This window comes from Mercurialis annua, linkage group LG7, assembly GCF_937616625.2.
Source record: "Mercurialis annua linkage group LG7, ddMerAnnu1.2, whole genome shotgun sequence".
NCBI classification, from domain to species: Eukaryota; Viridiplantae; Streptophyta; class Magnoliopsida; order Malpighiales; family Euphorbiaceae; genus Mercurialis; species Mercurialis annua.
In genome coordinates this window covers 4,293,299-4,310,994 of record NC_065576.1, presented here as the reverse complement: position 1 = coordinate 4,310,994, position 17,696 = coordinate 4,293,299, and the positions used below count along the sequence as shown (strand labels likewise).

General features: G+C 35.7%; 1 protein-coding gene across 1 annotated transcript; it reads right to left on the bottom strand.

The window, feature by feature from the left end:
* Window positions 1–5,357: 5,357 nt before the first annotated feature.
* On the bottom strand, window positions 5,358–9,763 carry LOC126656102 (beta-1,4-xylosyltransferase IRX14). The gene is made up of 3 exons (XM_050350588.2): window positions 8,731–9,763; window positions 7,623–8,180; window positions 5,358–5,950 (listed from the first exon to the last, which is right to left on the bottom strand). The coding sequence occupies exons 1-3, from the start codon at window positions 9,486–9,488 to the stop codon at window positions 5,704–5,706; spliced, it is 1,563 nt and encodes a 520-aa protein (XP_050206545.1). The 5' UTR covers window positions 9,489–9,763; the 3' UTR covers window positions 5,358–5,703.
* Between the last annotated feature and the right edge of the window lie 7,933 nt (window positions 9,764–17,696).

Genomic DNA, 17,696 nt, shown 5'->3' with positions numbered 1-17,696 from the left:
TACAATGATATTAGTTAAAGTACATACTAATAATTTAAAGATCTAATTGATAAATTGTTGAAATGAACAATAAAATATACAAGAGAACTTAAATAAAATAAATTATATGCGAAAAATAAATTTTGATTAAATATGTAAAGGAAATGAATTAACATCATCAAAAATATCGCAACTTTTAATTTAACCATTGTATAGTCACAACTCATAACTAATTTATTCATTTAAATATGGCCAAACCCATGTAGAGGTCTCTGTACTTTACACTTTTTTTTCCATAGGTCCTTATACTTCATTTTTGTATTATCTGCTCCCTCTACTTACCTATTTTTGATTTTCAGGTCCTTTGTGAGTTTTTTCCAGTACCTCTACTTACAATTTTTGTTTCCTCCAGTCCCTCTACTTACAATTTTTGTTTCCTCCAGCCATACAAAAGGACCGAAAAAAAACTCATAAAGGACCTGAAAATCAAAAATAGGTAAGTAGAGAGATCAAATAATACAAAAATGAAGTATAAGGACTTATGGAAAAAAATGTGTAAAGTACAAGGACCTTTATATGGGTTAAGCCTTTAAGTATCCTACATTTTCTCATCATGACTAATGTAATTCACATGATAGTATGAAATAATATTCTGATGCATGTGATCCCAGAAAATGCTATAAACATGATTTTCAACTAAAATAGGTATATACATTTCATACTATCATGCTAAAATCTATTTAGAGAGTGAGAATAATCTTTTTAATTAAAAAGTAATTAAGCTTATGGTTCTATAATTGTAGCTAGCAATTTAATATTTCAGGTAATAGTACTCGGATAAGATATTGGAGAATGCTAAAACAACTCGTCATTAAATGCTTTCGTTGTTCTGCTATTTGCTGACCTGGCGCATTTAATAAGATATATTTTTTGTTTTTTGTTTTAAAAATATTGTATTTTAATGAAATCAAATATAAAGTATAAAAGAAGAATCTCGCTTGATTGTGTAATAAAAAAAATTATACTTTTCAACTGAGTTGACATAATTTTAATGTGCGACTCAGAGATTCATCCGCTTAATCAGACTTCAATTCTTTTTCCCAACAAAATAATGTCATGAATTATCAAATGATTAATTACAATATTGCATTTCTTTTTAAATAATAGAAATGTAGAAATTTGTATGTAAAAATTAAAGTTTAGCTAATTCTTTTTTAAAATGGCTTTTTGCACCCTCAAACCAAATTAAATGAAAGACGTTATAGTTGCCTAGCACTATAAGCAACAGTAAACAAATGTTATTTTATTAAAAATAATAATATTGTAAAACCACTGCAATATTATTACTCCATGAATTCTACAGGAAAAATAAAGTGTGATGTTGGGTGTAATCGAAAGTAATTATAGTTAGAGTTTTTTTTTATGAATAATTATGGTTAAAGTAATCATAATTTTTAATTTTTTAAATTACTTACTTAATTCATTGTAGTATAATATCTAACCTAGACTTTATAATCCCCTTTCGCTCCTATCTGACATTAAAAATTTGTCAATTTTACCCTATTTCGCATTTTATCATTTCACTTGTACTATGAAATATTAAATTGACGTCTTTTTTATTTGGAAAGAATTCAAAAACGTTCTCCATATATAGCATATATTAATTGTACATGTTCAAAATTTATTTAGATTTAGTTAAAATTTAGACTTGTTCATGCGCCCCGCCCGCCCAGGCCCGTCCTCTTAGGGCCGGACTTGGACACCAATTTTTAGTCTCAAGCCCGAGCCCAAAAAAGCTCGATTTTTTATGGGCGGGCTCGGACTTTGAATATTGTAAAAAAAAACAAAGTAAGCCTACCCAAGCCCGGTTTGAACCTGTTAAAATAGTGCATTAGGACCGGGTTTAGGTAGAATATTTAAAGCCCGCACCGGACTTGGGCGGGCTTGGGCTTGCCTTTAAAAAAGTCAAGCCCGCCTAAAGCCGGCCCATGAACAGGTTTAAGTTAAATTAATTAAGAATTTAAATAAGTTGTAATTTGATTATGATTTTTAGTTAGTTTTTAAAAATAAAGGACTTATTGTACTATTTTTAACGGTAATGAATTTAATTTTATGTTTAGAGATGGTTAATTGAATGATTTCATCATTTAAGTAAATAAACTGACAAAAATTAAAAAATTGGGGTACGATTGAAACGATAAATTGCAAAATAGGATAAATTTGACAAGTTTTCAACGTTAGGGTAGAATTGAAAAGGGGATACAAGGTCGGGGGTTTTTTAAGACATTAGTCTTATTTAAATTATTTTTCCACTGTAATTTTAAAATTTTATGTTAAATTACAAAAAATATTATTTTATTATTTTTAATTTCAAAAGTTTGGCTTTTTTTTAAAAAAAAAAGTACTGGGAGCCACTGTCCTCGACTAATGTGGTTATAACGAATATTGGTTGGCTTATGAAGAGAATGAGAGCATGTGTGTGAATATATTATTTATAGAGTAATGCAATATAACCCTCATTTTTAATCCACCTTTTTTAACCCGCCTGATGTGGCAATAAACTAGTGGATGTATTTAAAGTTGTTTTTTGAGATATACACTTTTAGAGGAGAATTGGACGAATTAAATGCTGGCACGTAAGGAGGGACAATGAAGGTGGTACAAAATGGTGGGTTAAATAGCATTTTCTTTATTTATAAGACGTGTAATGGAAGGTTAGTTTAAGCATGCAAGAAAATTGTAATTTTTCTGACTTAACTCAGAAGAAATGGGAGTAAAAGACGATTGATGTTTTTTTACAGTCACTAGAAAATGCAATGCCAATTTTCAATTTTGTTAGTGAGGCCAAGCGGATAGGTTCTCCAAATGCATTTTTAAAGTTTTAGTTTCGAATTTAATACTGTCAAATTAAGACATATTTAACATAACATATATAGTATCTAACTTCTTTTATTTTTTAAAGGTAAAAAAAATCAAATGTTGAGTCTTATGATAATAGTAATTGACAAATAACCACTCTTTTTTTTCTCTAGAAAAATTTCTCTTTTCATCTTTCATTATGCAGTTTGATTTTTTAGATCATTTAAAGATTTTTAGTGTTTGTTTCAGCCTGTTTGGTTCAACTGTTTTTTGTAGCTGGTGGCTGTTAGTTGTTGCTGCTGTTGGCTGGTAGCTGATAGCTGATAGACCATAGGTGTTTGGTGAAATTTAATTAGCGGTAACAATTTATATACAGAATGACCGTAAAGGGTATAATTTTTATTTTTATTTATTAAATTATGGATATATTATATCATATATTATTTAATAAAAATATTAATAATTATATTTTTAGAAGAAGCAATATTTAGTTTAAACTTATTTTTATATTTTTTTGATAAATCTATAATAAATTTTTCAAAATATTATTAAATTATAGTTGTTTTGATATAAATAAAATAATTTTATGTAATTTATAAATGATTAGAGTATTTAAAAATAATTTAAATAATTTTATATATTAAAAAAATGACATATTCTAGTAGGGTTAATTTTGTCTAAATATTTAAAAATATTAAAATAGCTATAAGTTGTTGACAAAAATCTCCAAAAAAAACTCTAAAAAGATGCTCACCAAACACTTTGGTGGAACTTTTTGAAATGCAAAAGCTAAAAACTCCACTAAAAAATTGAACCAAACACTCCTCATAGATCTAACTTTTTAGAAGCTCATTGAATATGATGGTCGAATAATACTAGATTTCAATAGATCAAGCGGATCATCAGTGTAACCGGAAGAGGACTAAATCGAAATACCCTGTCCAACGGTACTTTGTTCATCGTTGAGTTAATTTTACGGAATCCATATCTAGATTTTTGTTTTTAAATTATTTTTTATTACTTGTATCTTGGGTTGTTACTTACTATTTGGTAGTTCAAAATTTAGAAAATCATATATTTGATTATTTTTTTTTTTTTGGTAAGCCCATCCGGTTTCCAAGACTTCGCCTTGACTAATCCGGATCCGACCCGTGTCGCGCACCTGGCATGGTGGGTGAGTCTTCCAGTGGGAATTTTCTGCATTCACAAGGACTCGAACCCGAGACCTTGCTTAAGCGATACCAAGCCGCTTACCACTTGGACCAACTCCCATTGGTATATATTTGATTATTATTATATAGTTTTCACTATTTGTACTTTAATTTTCATTAATGATTTCTACCTTTAAGAAAAAAAATAAAAAAACAATCATAATCGACAAGAATTTAATTAGAAAAACGGATGACATCTTTTTTGTCAAATGAGAATCTCACTAATTTGAAAAAATTGACTCTCTGAGTCTCATATCTAGCTACAAAACTTAGACTAGAGAATTTAAAATTCTAAATCTTTGAGGATTTTTTTGGCAACAGAATGTGCCATCCAATTACAGTTTCTATAAACAAAAGTGAAGCAAAATCGATGATCAAACACCGACAGTCCTCGACGATCACTTCTGAATCTAAGTCCAATGATTTACCGGTATTCAGAGCGTCAATAAGTACTTTAACATCCCCTTCCGCCTGAATGTGTGTGAGTTGAAGTCGTAGGAAGGAACAAAGCTTCCTTAAGAGCTAGAGCTTCAACCAGAAACATGAATGCTCTTGGCCACTGAAGCTATCACCCTCCCTAGATGATCTCTCCCAACTGCAGCTCCCACACCCAACTTGCCTGATTTCTATAAGGCCCCATCGAAGTTTATTTTAATGAAATTATCAACCGGGGGACACCATTGCGGAACAAGACCCGCTTGTCTTGGAGGAGAAGTAACTGTATGTATGGTGGAGCTTCTGGACGTCGTAGCATTGAGGAATTCTAACCGGAGGTCTGTCGCTCTTCTAATGGGTCATCATAGGGTCGTTTCTTGATATCCATATTGCCCAGAGAACCCATGCAGCCCTACACAGCTGGGCAAATTTTATGCATGTGCTGCTAAAATCAAGAATTATCTTTTTCTGCACCATGTTTTGGTACGTGGAATAGAACAACGATTTTGCATTGATTTAAGGCTTAAATGGAAATAAAATCATGAGAGCATATTTTACAATTTTAATATGAATTTTTAATGTTTATAATTTTAAACACAATATATCCAAGTTTAGAATGCCGGGTCTAAAAGTGACCATAGTAAGATAGATTTTGACATCCGCACCGATTAATCTTATTTTCGTTGATAATTCAAATTGCAAAAGAGTAAAAATTAGTCTTATAAACAATAATTTTAAAATTTATATTGAAATCGAAAAATACGCTATCTAATTCCATTTATATGTAACCCTTGAATTAATTAGCAGTTATAGCAATGGGATTAATTTCTACTGCATACCCAAACCCCTGCGCACAAGCTCTTTATATTCCTATTTGTTTTAAAAAAATTATGTATAAATTTTGGAGGATTTCAGATACAAGATCCCTGCATTTCCTGGCAGCAGCAGACACAGCTAGATCATACCGATCACCCCAACAAGTAAATTGATGAAGGAAATAAATCAAAGAAAAAAATTAATGAGAAAGGTCGAATTCAGACTCAGGCGTACATATTAACTCTCCTAATTGAAACCGACGCCTTTCTCCGGTGCAGCTGCCAACTTGTAAGATCGTGTGATGCTTGTTTGTTTTCTTTTATCAATGAAATTCCTTGATGCTGAAGGCGTGCAGTTACAACTTTCACATAGCAGTATGTATTTATGTTCTTGATTAGAAGTTTCAGCTTTGCTCGGATTGTTTTGCGGAAACCTGAGTGTCAGGACTTTTGGAATCGTGTTTTCTCTTTCGAGAACTGCGTTTTGTTCTGGGGGATCGGCTCTTTGTGTGCTTAGCAGTCTGCTCCGAGATGTTGATCACCGTCTTTTCAGTAGTAGTAGTAATAGTAGTAGGGAGTTCAGGGGGAGTATCGGGCCACGGTGTTCGTTTCGATGGGACAGTTATTTCCAAAGGTGGATCAATAATCCATCTGCAAAGGCAAACAAGTAGAATAAGTAAGAACCTGGAAAACTAATCCTGCTCTTGATAAAGACCAAAGAAGATAAAATTTATATGCAAATAATATTGCAATGCTGAATTGCAGATAAATGAGACAAAGAAAACAACTATTACGAATAGAATTTCGGATTTCAATGGTTCATGTACTATGATGAGCCGCGTTTGAGCATTAACAGATGGAACAAAAATGCGAGCAAAACATAGTAGGATAAAAATTTCTGGAAACGGCTGAATTAGTATTTGATTAATAATGGAAAATGGGAAAAATGATAGAAATAACTACTGATGGTTATTCTAAAAAAACAAAAAAAAAACTACTGATGGTTAAGTTGTTTTTTGCTATACTGATACTCTCTATTTTGAGTTAATTAACTCCCACATTTTACGAAATGAAAGAGTTTAGGAACCGCGATGACCCAATTTGGGATTTAATTGATCGAAAAATAGAGAGTATTGTCACTAATTGACCTAATATAGAGAACATTGACCTTAATTGATTAAAATAACGAAGTGCGAATTAATTGACACCGATGCACAAGTTCACAGACCGGGATAACCCTTTGTTCCAAACAAAAGTGCAGAAGATCAACTTTTGTTCAAATAGTGACATAATATTTTCAAAGCAAAGACCATGGCCTAGCTTAATTACTATCATTCAGTCAGACTATACACAAGGGAGTCCAGATACCATGGCATGAACACATTTGCAAGAACTGTCAATACTCACTCATCACAAGAACTGAAATACTTTGAACTATGTTCTCTATAAGCCTATCTAATTTGGGATAACGTAAACCATAAGACCAACCGAGTTGTTCCGTAAATTGATCCTCATGCGAAAGGAAAAATGGGACAAAAGGGCTCCTCAAAGAAAAGAAAATTCATACTGAGCAAAAGAATGCTTTAGCATGTTCTCAGCATATAGAGGGTTCTACAATCATCATGTACACTTCTTGATGGTGGAAACAATTTTGTAAGCAACAGAAACTGAAATTTAAAACAATTAAACTAGTTAATTTTCGTTAGACCAATTAATATTTAGTGAAGTGTCAATCCTATAAGGAATAGTTGGAGGCGCAACACAGCATACTAACTATAACCAACAAAACACCTTCATCATATGTTACATATCCCACATCTACCCAGGCCTTGTACTTTTTGTTCTAGTTGCTTTCTCAACATCCTTAAGCACTAGTAAATGAAACACACGCTTTGATTATAATAAAAATCTCAAAACAACATCAGAAGTCAAAATGGAATTACTGAGCAGATTAGCTTCACATATTCTTTTTCAGTCTTTTCTCCTCATGTTCCTTGTAGCTATGTTACCTACTATAGAACATATTACTATAACACATAATACGAATTGTCATTCTAGGCAGTAGAATCTGTTTCTTTCACAGTGCATAAATTCAAAAACACACGGGGACCAGCGGAAAGGCAGTTCTCTCATATACTTGCCTGGTCTTTCCAGATATATGATTTTAAATTTTCTGGAACCCAAAATCATTAAATATGAACAGACAGGACCATAAAATCAAACAGGCAAAATGAATGGAAACAAAATGAAAACCAAGCACATGATAGAAATATGCAATACAATGAAAGTGGAAAACTACAAAAAGTGATGACAGAAAACTCACCCTGGAGGAAATTTGCTATCAGTACGAGCTTCAACGCGGAGCCACCAGAGCAAAACTTGTCTACCACAGCTTCCTAGTGGCTCTACAAAAGAAGAGTCCTTCAACAAAGATAGAGGACTCTCTATATCATCATCAATAAATTCTAAGTCTCTGATCCAATTTGGCTTATCTTCAGCTTCCTTCCAAAACAACCTTGAATTCATCACAAACCCAGCCCACTCCAGCTTCTGAGGCAGCACAGTTGCCCTATCATCAATTGAAACCGCACTCTTTCCCTCATATGGCAATGTATTAAACGTATGCCAACCAGCCAATCTGTTAGATGCATTACAAGCTGGACCTTGAACTGGCATTGATGGACTCTTCTCAACCTCCTTCTTATCGTTTGTAGCTAATGACAATGACTCATCAACAGCACCGCCTGAATGAACAAGAATACCAATAGAAAGAGCGCCAAACCACTCCACATTTTGAATCTCATCAAATAGCTCCATACTATGCATATTACTATCATCTGCAAACATCACTACCCCATCCAGCTTCTGCTCTCTCACAACTCTGCTCCACCAAAAGAAGCATATTTAATAACATCAATACACATTCTAATAACATCAAGAATAATAACAGTCTAATCCTCTAGACCTTAAAATAGATAAGTCTATGTGCAAGAATTCAATTCATGTCATTTTTAGCAAAATTCCATTTTCTTCAAATACCTCATTTTTTTCCTAAGTTTTCAAAGGACTCAAATTCCAAGATCCCGATTCAATTCTATACTCATTTTTGCTATAATTTGATTCCTACAACTTAGGAAGCACAAGGTATTTAGAAAGAATTGGAATTATGCCAAAACGGACATGATTTGCAAGAATTCACATGATTTACTTCAAACAAGGCCTTTTAATTAAATAAATTCCATCAACTACTAGCTTTCCAAACTCGAGAACCTGAATAAATCAAATTCATTTAAAATTGATTTGATGTTCTTGCATATTTAGACTTGCTAAGCACTACATCGTACAAATTCACAGTTCAATTTACTTCAAATTTGAACTAAAACACTAAAAATCTCAAGATGAAAAACCAAAATCCGAGACTAAAAAAATACCTCAAAGCATGAAGCCGCATTTTCGCCTCTAATTTAAACCGACCACTCCAAGTAGTCGGAACTCGCTCTTTAAACCCGACATGAACAATCCTAAGACCAGATTTATCAATAATCGAAGCCGTTTCATTACTAACACCGCCAGCTTCAACGACGATCCAAACAACGTCGTAAGGCACCAGCATAAGCGAATGCATAACGCCAGTCAAATGCAGCATCTGAAAAGTCCGTACATACGTCGGCGTTACAGCAATAATACTCTTGGGTCTTTTAACTCCGAACTGAGTCCGTTGCTCTCTTTGAACTCGCTCAATTATCTGATGCGCTCTCATCACCTCCGTCGGGTTCGGATGCGGCCACGGCCGGATCCGGATCCCGTGACGGCCAACTACAACCCGAGAAGATTGACCTGAAGTAACGGTTACAGTTCTGTTAAGTAACGTAAGTTGTTCGGAGCTGATAACGGGGGCGTTTGATACTGTTGCCGTTGTTGTTGTTGTTGCCGTTAGTTGACGGAACGGAGAGGTGTAAATAGTGAGGGAGGAAGTAGAGAAGAGGAAGAGAAACACAAGGCGAGAGAAACGGAAACCTAAAACGAGACTTATAAGACAACAAACGCCGTGTAGTAGAAGCCAGAAGATAGCCGCCGGTGATTTAATGGTGCTTTCTGATGATGAATCTAACGGTGGCGGTGCTGATGATCCACGGAAACTGTTGCTCCGACGGTTCATGTAGCTCTGGTGTAGAGCTGAGAGCTTCATTGCTTCGTTTCTAGAGAAGAAGAAGGGAGGGATCGGGAGGTATAAATTTGTTGAGTTGGGTTGAAGATTCAGTGGTTGGGTTGGTTGGTTGGTTGGTTGGTTGGTTGGTTGGGTTGATTATAATTTAGAAGGATTTCTTTGGATTGAAGAATGAATTGTTTTATTGTTGGTGGTGATGATCTGTGGTACTGTGAAAATGGCTGCTGGTGTTTATGATGGAGAAAGATGAAGGAGAGACAGTGGTCCTTGATTTAAGGGCATGCCTTAATTGCTTGATTTAGGACAGGTTTAATTCTTTTTTTGACTTTGTTTGAGAATTTTAACTGTTGGATTTTGGATTAAGGATTTAATTAACAGATGGCAGCTCTTCATTTGCAGATGTTAATCATTTGCTTCTCTTTTTCGGCAAAATACAAATTTATTCATCTGCAATTTTTTACTATTTTTGCGAAATGTATCATGATTTTTAAAATTTTGTCAATTTGGTCCATCGCTTTTTTGATTTTTATCATGACTCGTTTTGAACTGATGTGGCATTATGTTGTTCATCTATATGTACAAAATTTATTCTATATTGCACATTCAAACTTGTGTCATGTTAATTTAAAAAAAAATATGGATATATCTTGCAAAAATTTATAAAGTAAATTAAAATGTCAAAATTTAAGGATAGTGATATATTTAGCAAAACCGTAGAAATTGTGGGCAGTAAATTTATTCTACGTTGTATAATCTATAACTGTTTATTGATGCATGATTTTTTTGTAAAATTACTCTCCTCTCAATGAATTTTTTTAAATTTAGTTTATTATATTATCTGTGAACTGAGACAATAAATATATCATTAAGATGATTACGATAATTTAATATTCACCTATATACATTTATCAGAATGTGGCCATAATCTTAATAAACTGTTATAAGGCAATTTTTATTTTTTTTAGAATAGTAAAGCAATTTACTTAGTTCACAGATAATATGATAAATTAATCTATTTAATTTTTTTTAATGGTCACCATGGGTATTTTTTCTGTAAGTTTAAGACATTTAAATATTTGGTTTAATTCTTTCTTATTGATTTAATTAATGTGATAAAATTATAGATAACAATAAATAAATTAGTTTATAATACGGTTACATATCTTTATTAACTAAATATTAAAAAAAGTTAAAATTATGAATGCAAAAGAAGTTACCTACGGGAAATATGAAATTACGTCAACGGTCAGGTGAAGAAAGTGGGCTGTCGACTGTTTTGGTTAGGCTTTTTTAAATAAATACCCTACATGGCTATACTTAATTAGATTTTTACTGTTGACCAAAAAAAAGTTGATAACATATTTTTTAAGTTTTCAAATTGCACAAATAATTTTATAATATTTGAGGATTACTGTCAACTATAAAAAGGGAAGGAAGTGGTTAAAAGAATCAAAATCTCCTACAAAATCTCAAAGCATTAATATATAGCAATTAATATTTAAGAATCTTTAATAATCCTTAATTATAGTAACTGGTGATTTGAATTATATGCCATAAACGACAAAAGGGAAATCAAAAAAATAAAATAATTCAAAAAATGAAAACAACAAGCATTTGAAAAACAAAAAAAGTCCAGCAAAATAAGAAATTTATCAACCCATCATAAACAATCAACAAATATTAATACACAATATAAATTTATTTATTTGTAAAACAATCTGATATACTATCAATTTACATATATGTCACGACCCATTTTCATGAATCGCGACCGGCGCTAGGGTATGGGTAATGTAGTACCGAAACCCGTAGCTAGCCTCCAAATAAATCATAAACACATAAACCTGCAGAAAACCAATGCTCGGGGGCAACCGAGACTTCAACCTAATCTAACAGATATAATAATCAACAATTAATATAACATGCTTATTCAATTCTGATTCTAAAATAGATTTATCATGAACCAATATAAATAATATAACATGCCAAAGCAATATAACCAGTCGAACCAATCCGACAAAATAAATAATAATAACAAGGACGTCTAGTTACTACTGCGGTCTAAGAATAAAACAGTTTTACAATTTTATTAAAATAAAAGGAACCTCCGAGGAAAAGTAAATGCGGAGATCACCAGACTCTCTCAGATAATAACCCTGGGGAAAATTGGGAAAACAACGGGGTCAGATATACTGAGATGAGTTCATACCACTATCTACATTTATTAAGTGGAAAACCTTTAAAACGTTTAAAACATTTAATAACGATATTACGGATAATAGTTGGAACCCTAATCCACAATTCTAAATAATAATCATAATCCAATAGGTCTGGTCCCGAGAGCGGAGCTACACCGAGTTACCACTGACCACACTTATACCAGAGTCCCGAGAGCTGAGCTACACCGAGTTACTCTACCTGGTCCCGAGAGCTATGCTCACACCGAGTTACCACATTTCCATAAATACCTTACCCAGATCAATACCGGTGCGCACGCAGTCCTAATGATGCCCATTAGGTAGCACGTTCCAACTAAGAGCCATAATATAAAAACAGTTCGAAATATACGTACAGTATATATATTTAATATTAAAATAACAATTTACTTAATAAAGCGGTAAATAGTAAATATAAACTCACTGCTTGCTAATCCGCGTGAATACCGGCAAGCAACTAACTCTGGTTCGCCTCTGAAGCACGAACAGTAGACGAGTCTAGACAAATAAAATAATTATAAAAATTAGACCCTAACTCTAGAGAGTACTAGACACCACACAAGACTAGCACAAATAATCACGTAGCAATTAATCAATCCAAAATAACACAAATATATCCAAAAGGTAATAAAGCCCAATTAATATAAGTCTATTGAGTTCCCGCTTAAATCCAATTTATAAATATTATTTAATAACTTTAAATAATAAATAATTTACAAATAGTGGGTTTGCCGAGTTACCAAATAACTACCAAGCTAACCTCACTTGTCGGATGACCCAAGTCTAATCCGACTCAAAACGTTTACCAAATATAAACCCGAGTTTATATTTATAAAACAATTTAACAAAATAATAATCCAATTTAAAAGCGGAACTCAATAACTTCAATTTCAAGTAACTCAAGTTACAACCCCAAAAACTTAATCATATAAGTCAAATAAAGTTCAGGGACCAATTTGTACTTTAACCAATTAGGGACCAAATTGTACTTTTGCCAATTAGGGGCTAAATTGCACTTTAGCCAATTTGATTTCCAAAAATCAAATTAATTACTTTTATTTTATAATTAAAACCAACAATAAAGTTAATAACCAAAAATCCACTTAATTAAGTTATAAAATAAGTTTAGGGGCTAAATTGTAATTTAGCCAACTTTTGACAAAACGACATTTAAAGGCAAATATAATTACCCGAGTAATTAAATTAACTTATTTTATAGTTAATTATCGCTTTACAAAATATCAATTACGATTTATTACGAATTAGAAAGTTACCATAAATCAAAGTTAAAAATTAAAACTAAGGGAATTCATTTGATTAAGTTAAACAAAAGTGATGATCAAGATAGCTTTTTAACCATCATTCTCAAATTCAAAAAAAGAAACAGACCCGCCATGCTCAACCAACCCATTTCACCATTTTTGATTCTAAAACTAAGCTCACACATCAAACCTCATCACCAAAGCAATTTAATCCATACAAGAACAACACATTACTCATGAACAAGGAACAAACCTAATCACCTAGCAAAACCCAATAACAGAAACTCAAGAACAAGGGTGCGGCAGAAACTTCAAAAACCCAAAACAGGGATATAAAGCAAACCGAAACAATGAAACGACATCAAACTGAGTTTAATCAATCAGCAACTAACTTATCAAGCTATTTATAACAATTAAAGTGAATGATTTAAAGCCAAGCAATCAAGAAGAAATCGGCAGCAACAAAAAGAAACAAGAACAGCTTGAACAAAACAGAAAACGGAAATCGTGCGGCGATTGAAACGAGATCGACGGCGTACCGTTCAGCGAAAATGAGGTAGGGAAACGTAGATACGTGAGTCTAGATCGTCTGGAATCGAACGGAATCAATTTCGATCTAGAAACGAAAGAGAACGAATCAGAAAACCGTAAGGCGTTTCAAAATGAAATCTGGAAAAGAGAAATTATAAGACTAACCGGAACAGCAGAGTTTGGATGATGATTTCGGCTTCGTTTCTCAGCGAATGGACGAACGGAAAACGGCTAGGGCTAGCTTGTAGCGTGATCTAGGGTTTTTGTGAAGGAATCGACTTTAAATAACGAAGGGAAGTGAGCCGAAAACGAGATCGAACAGGGCCGGATGGAAGGGTCAAGAGCCTGCTGCCATTCCCGAACGGAAAGGCCAAAATTTGGCCTGATCCCGTTCGGGAAAGGCCTGGTCCCGAACGGGACCAGTGCAAATTTTGCACAGTCCCGTACGGGACAGGCCCAGTCCCGTACGGGACCATACGGGATTTCATCAGGTCTCTTACGAGACCTGGTTTACCCCCTTGGTTCAACCATTTGGTTGAACCAAGACCCAAAGGAGAATATATTTTTTTTAAAAAACCGAACCGAGGATGAATCGAACCACAAAAAATTTACGAAACTTCGAATACCCCATAAAATACATCCGGAACCACGTCGGAAATAAAAAAAATAAATTTAAAATTTTACGGGATATTACATTCTCCCCAACTAATTAAAAATTCGTCCTCGAATTTAACACGACAAGTAAATCACAACAGAACAACACGTAGCACAAGCAAAACTACACAAGTCACAGAAAATCAAGATATCGTACCTCACGGAAAAAGAAAAGGATAGCGATTCCGCATATCCAACTCGGTCTCCCAAGTACACTCCTCTACAGAATGATTGCGCCAGAGAACCTTGACCATCGGAATCTCCTTGTTCCGCAATTTACGCACCTGCGTATCAACAATCTCAACTGGCTGTTCCTCATAGGACAGCTCCTGGTCAATCTCAACACTCTGAGGCACAATCACGTGCGAAGGATCAGAAATGCACTTTCTCAACATAGAAACGTGAAACACAGGATGTACTAACGACATGTCTGGCGGTAGAACCAGACGATAAGCCACAGCTCCAATCCTCTCCGAAATCTCATAAGGACCAATATACCTCGGTGCTAACTTTCCCTTGACGCCAAAACGAACCACGCCTTTCATAGGCGAAACCCGAAGAAATACGAAATCACCAACCTGGAACTCAATGTCTTTCCTTTTCGGATCAGCATAACTCTTATGCCGACTAAAAGCAGTCTCTAACCTCCGCTTAATCAACGGTACCTTCTCAGAGGTAATCTGAATAATCTCCGCTCCCGAGAGTTTACGCTCTCCGACCTCCTCCCAACAGATAGGAGATCTACACTTGCGCCCGTAACAAGCCTCATACGGCGCCATCTCGATACTCGCATGATAACTGTTGTTATAGGAAAACTCAATCAACGGCAAATGAGTATCCCAGCTACCCTGAAAATCGAGAACACACATCCTGAGCATATCCTCCAACGTCTGAATAGTCCTCTCAGACTGACCGTCAGTCTGAGGATGAAAAGCTGTGCTGAAATCCAACCGAGAACCCAAGGATTCCTGTAACGCCTTCCAAAACCTCGAAGTAAACACAGAACCTCTGTCTGAAACAATAGAAACCGGTACACCATGCAAACTGACAATCCTGTCGATGTACAACTGAGCCAACCTCGAAGCAGCATACGAAACCTTAATCGGAAGGAAATGAGCTGACTTGGTCATACGGTCAACTATCACCCAGATGGAGTCGTATCCCTGTCGAGTACGTGGTAACCCAACCACAAAATCCATAGCAATCCGCTCCCACTTCCACTCTGGAATAGGTAGTGGCTGCAGATAGCCAAAAGGTCTCTGATGCTCCAGCTTCACCTGCTGGCACGTCAGACACTTAGAAACATACTCAGCGACATCCTTCTTCATCCCGCCCCACCAGTAGGTACCCTTAAGATCATGGTACATCTTAGTAGAACCCGGATGAACACTATAAGCAGATTTGTGCGCTTCTTCCAGAATCTGGTCCCTCAAACCATCTGAATCCGGAACACACAATCTCGAACCATGTCTCAGAACACCATCCACAAAAGTAAACTCAGAATTTCCATCCTGCTGAACTTCCTCAATAATCCGTTTCAATTGTGGATCCTCAGCTTGTAAAGCTTTGATCCGATCAATCAAAACGGGTTGCACTTGCAACTGTGCTAACAAACAACCAGTCTGAGAAATCTGAAACTCATAGCCTGAAGCTATCAAACTGTGCCACTCTCTAACCATGGGTCTACGCCCAATCTCAGAAATATGAGCCAAGCTGCCCGAAGACTTGCGACTCAACGCATCGGCTACCACATTAGCCTTACCAGGATGGTACTGAATAGTACAGTCGTAGTCTTTCAGTAACTCTAACCACCTCCTCTGTCTCAAGTTCAACTCTCTCTGATCAAAGATATATTTCAGACTCTTGTGATCAGTGAAAATCTCACAAGTAGCACCATACAAATAATGTCTCCAAATTTTCAGCGCAAAAACCACAGCTGCCAACTCTAAATCATGAGTAGGGTAATTCACCTCATGCTTCTTCAACTGTCTGGAAGCATAGGCAATCACCTGTCCATGTTGCATCAGAACGCAACCCAAACCAATCCGAGACGCATCACAATACACTGTGAAACCGTCAATGCCAGAAGGCAAAGCCAACACCGGAGCTGTAGTCAAATCTCCTTGAGCTTCTCAAAGCTCGCCTCGCACTTGTCAGTCCACTCAAACTTGACACCCTTCTGTGTCAATTTAGTTAAAGGTGCAGATATTCTGGAGAAATCTTGCACGAACCGACGATAGTAGCCAGCTAAACCCAGAAAACTTCGGATCTCGGTAACTGACCTTGGCCTTTGCCAATCCATGACCGCCTCAATCTTCTTCGGATCAACCTTGATCCCATCTTTCGACACCACGTGTCCTAGAAAGGTAACCTGATCCAACCAGAACTCACATTTTGAAAACTTAGCATACAACTGATGCTCACGCAACGTCTGTAGTATAGTCCTCAAATGGTAAGCATGCTCCTCCTCACTCCGAGAATAGATCAAAATGTCATCAATGAAGACGATCACAAATTGATCCAAAAACGGCTTGAACACTCTGTTCATCATATCCATAAACGCTGCTGGTGCGTTCGTCAGACCGAAGGACATAACCAGAAACTCAAAATGCCCATAACGAGTCCGGAAAGCAGTCTTAGGCACATCTGCATCACGGATCCGTAGCTGATGATACCCAGACCTCAAATCAATCTTGGAAAAACACTTCGCACCCTGCAACTGGTCAAACAAATCATCGATGCGAGGAAGAGGATATCTGTTCTTGACAGTAACCTTGTTCAACTGTCTGTAGTCGATACAGAGTCGAAAGGAACCGTCTTTCTTCTTCACAAACAGAACTGGAGCACCCCACGGAGAAGTACTCGGTCTGATGAACCCGCTATCCAACAACTCTTGTAACTGGTCCTTCAACTCTTTCAGCTCTGCAGGAGCCATCCGATACGGCGGTATCGAAATCGGAGCTGTACCAGAAACCACATCAATGCAAAACTCAATATCACGATCAGGTGGTAATCCAGGCAATTCCTCTGGAAACACATCGGTGAACTCATTCACTATCGGTACACTATGCATATCACTACCACCAGCCTCCAAATCACGAACCACAGCAAGAAAACCCTGGCAACCCTTGCCTAACATCCGCTTCGCCTTGATGGCGGAAATCAGATTCTTAGGTGTTTCTGCCTTTTCTCCCTGAAAGGAAAAAGGTAGACCACCTGGAATCCTGAACTCGACTGACTTCTCTCGACAGTCAATAGAAGCATAATGGCGTGACAACCAGTCCATCCCCAAGATAACATCAAAAGAAAGAACGTCAAGTACAATCAAATCAGCACATAATTCTCTACCCTGAATAACCACTGGACACGAAGGATAAACAACGTCCACTACTACACCTTCAGACATAGGTGTAGACACAGCTAGAGGTTCATTCAAAACAGATGGTGCTCTACCCAATTTCCCAGCAAAACAAGTAGAAACAAACGAATGGGTCGCACCCGCATCAAATAATACCAAAGCATCAGTAAAAGAAATCGGAATGGTACCTTGCACCACCGCATTTGAT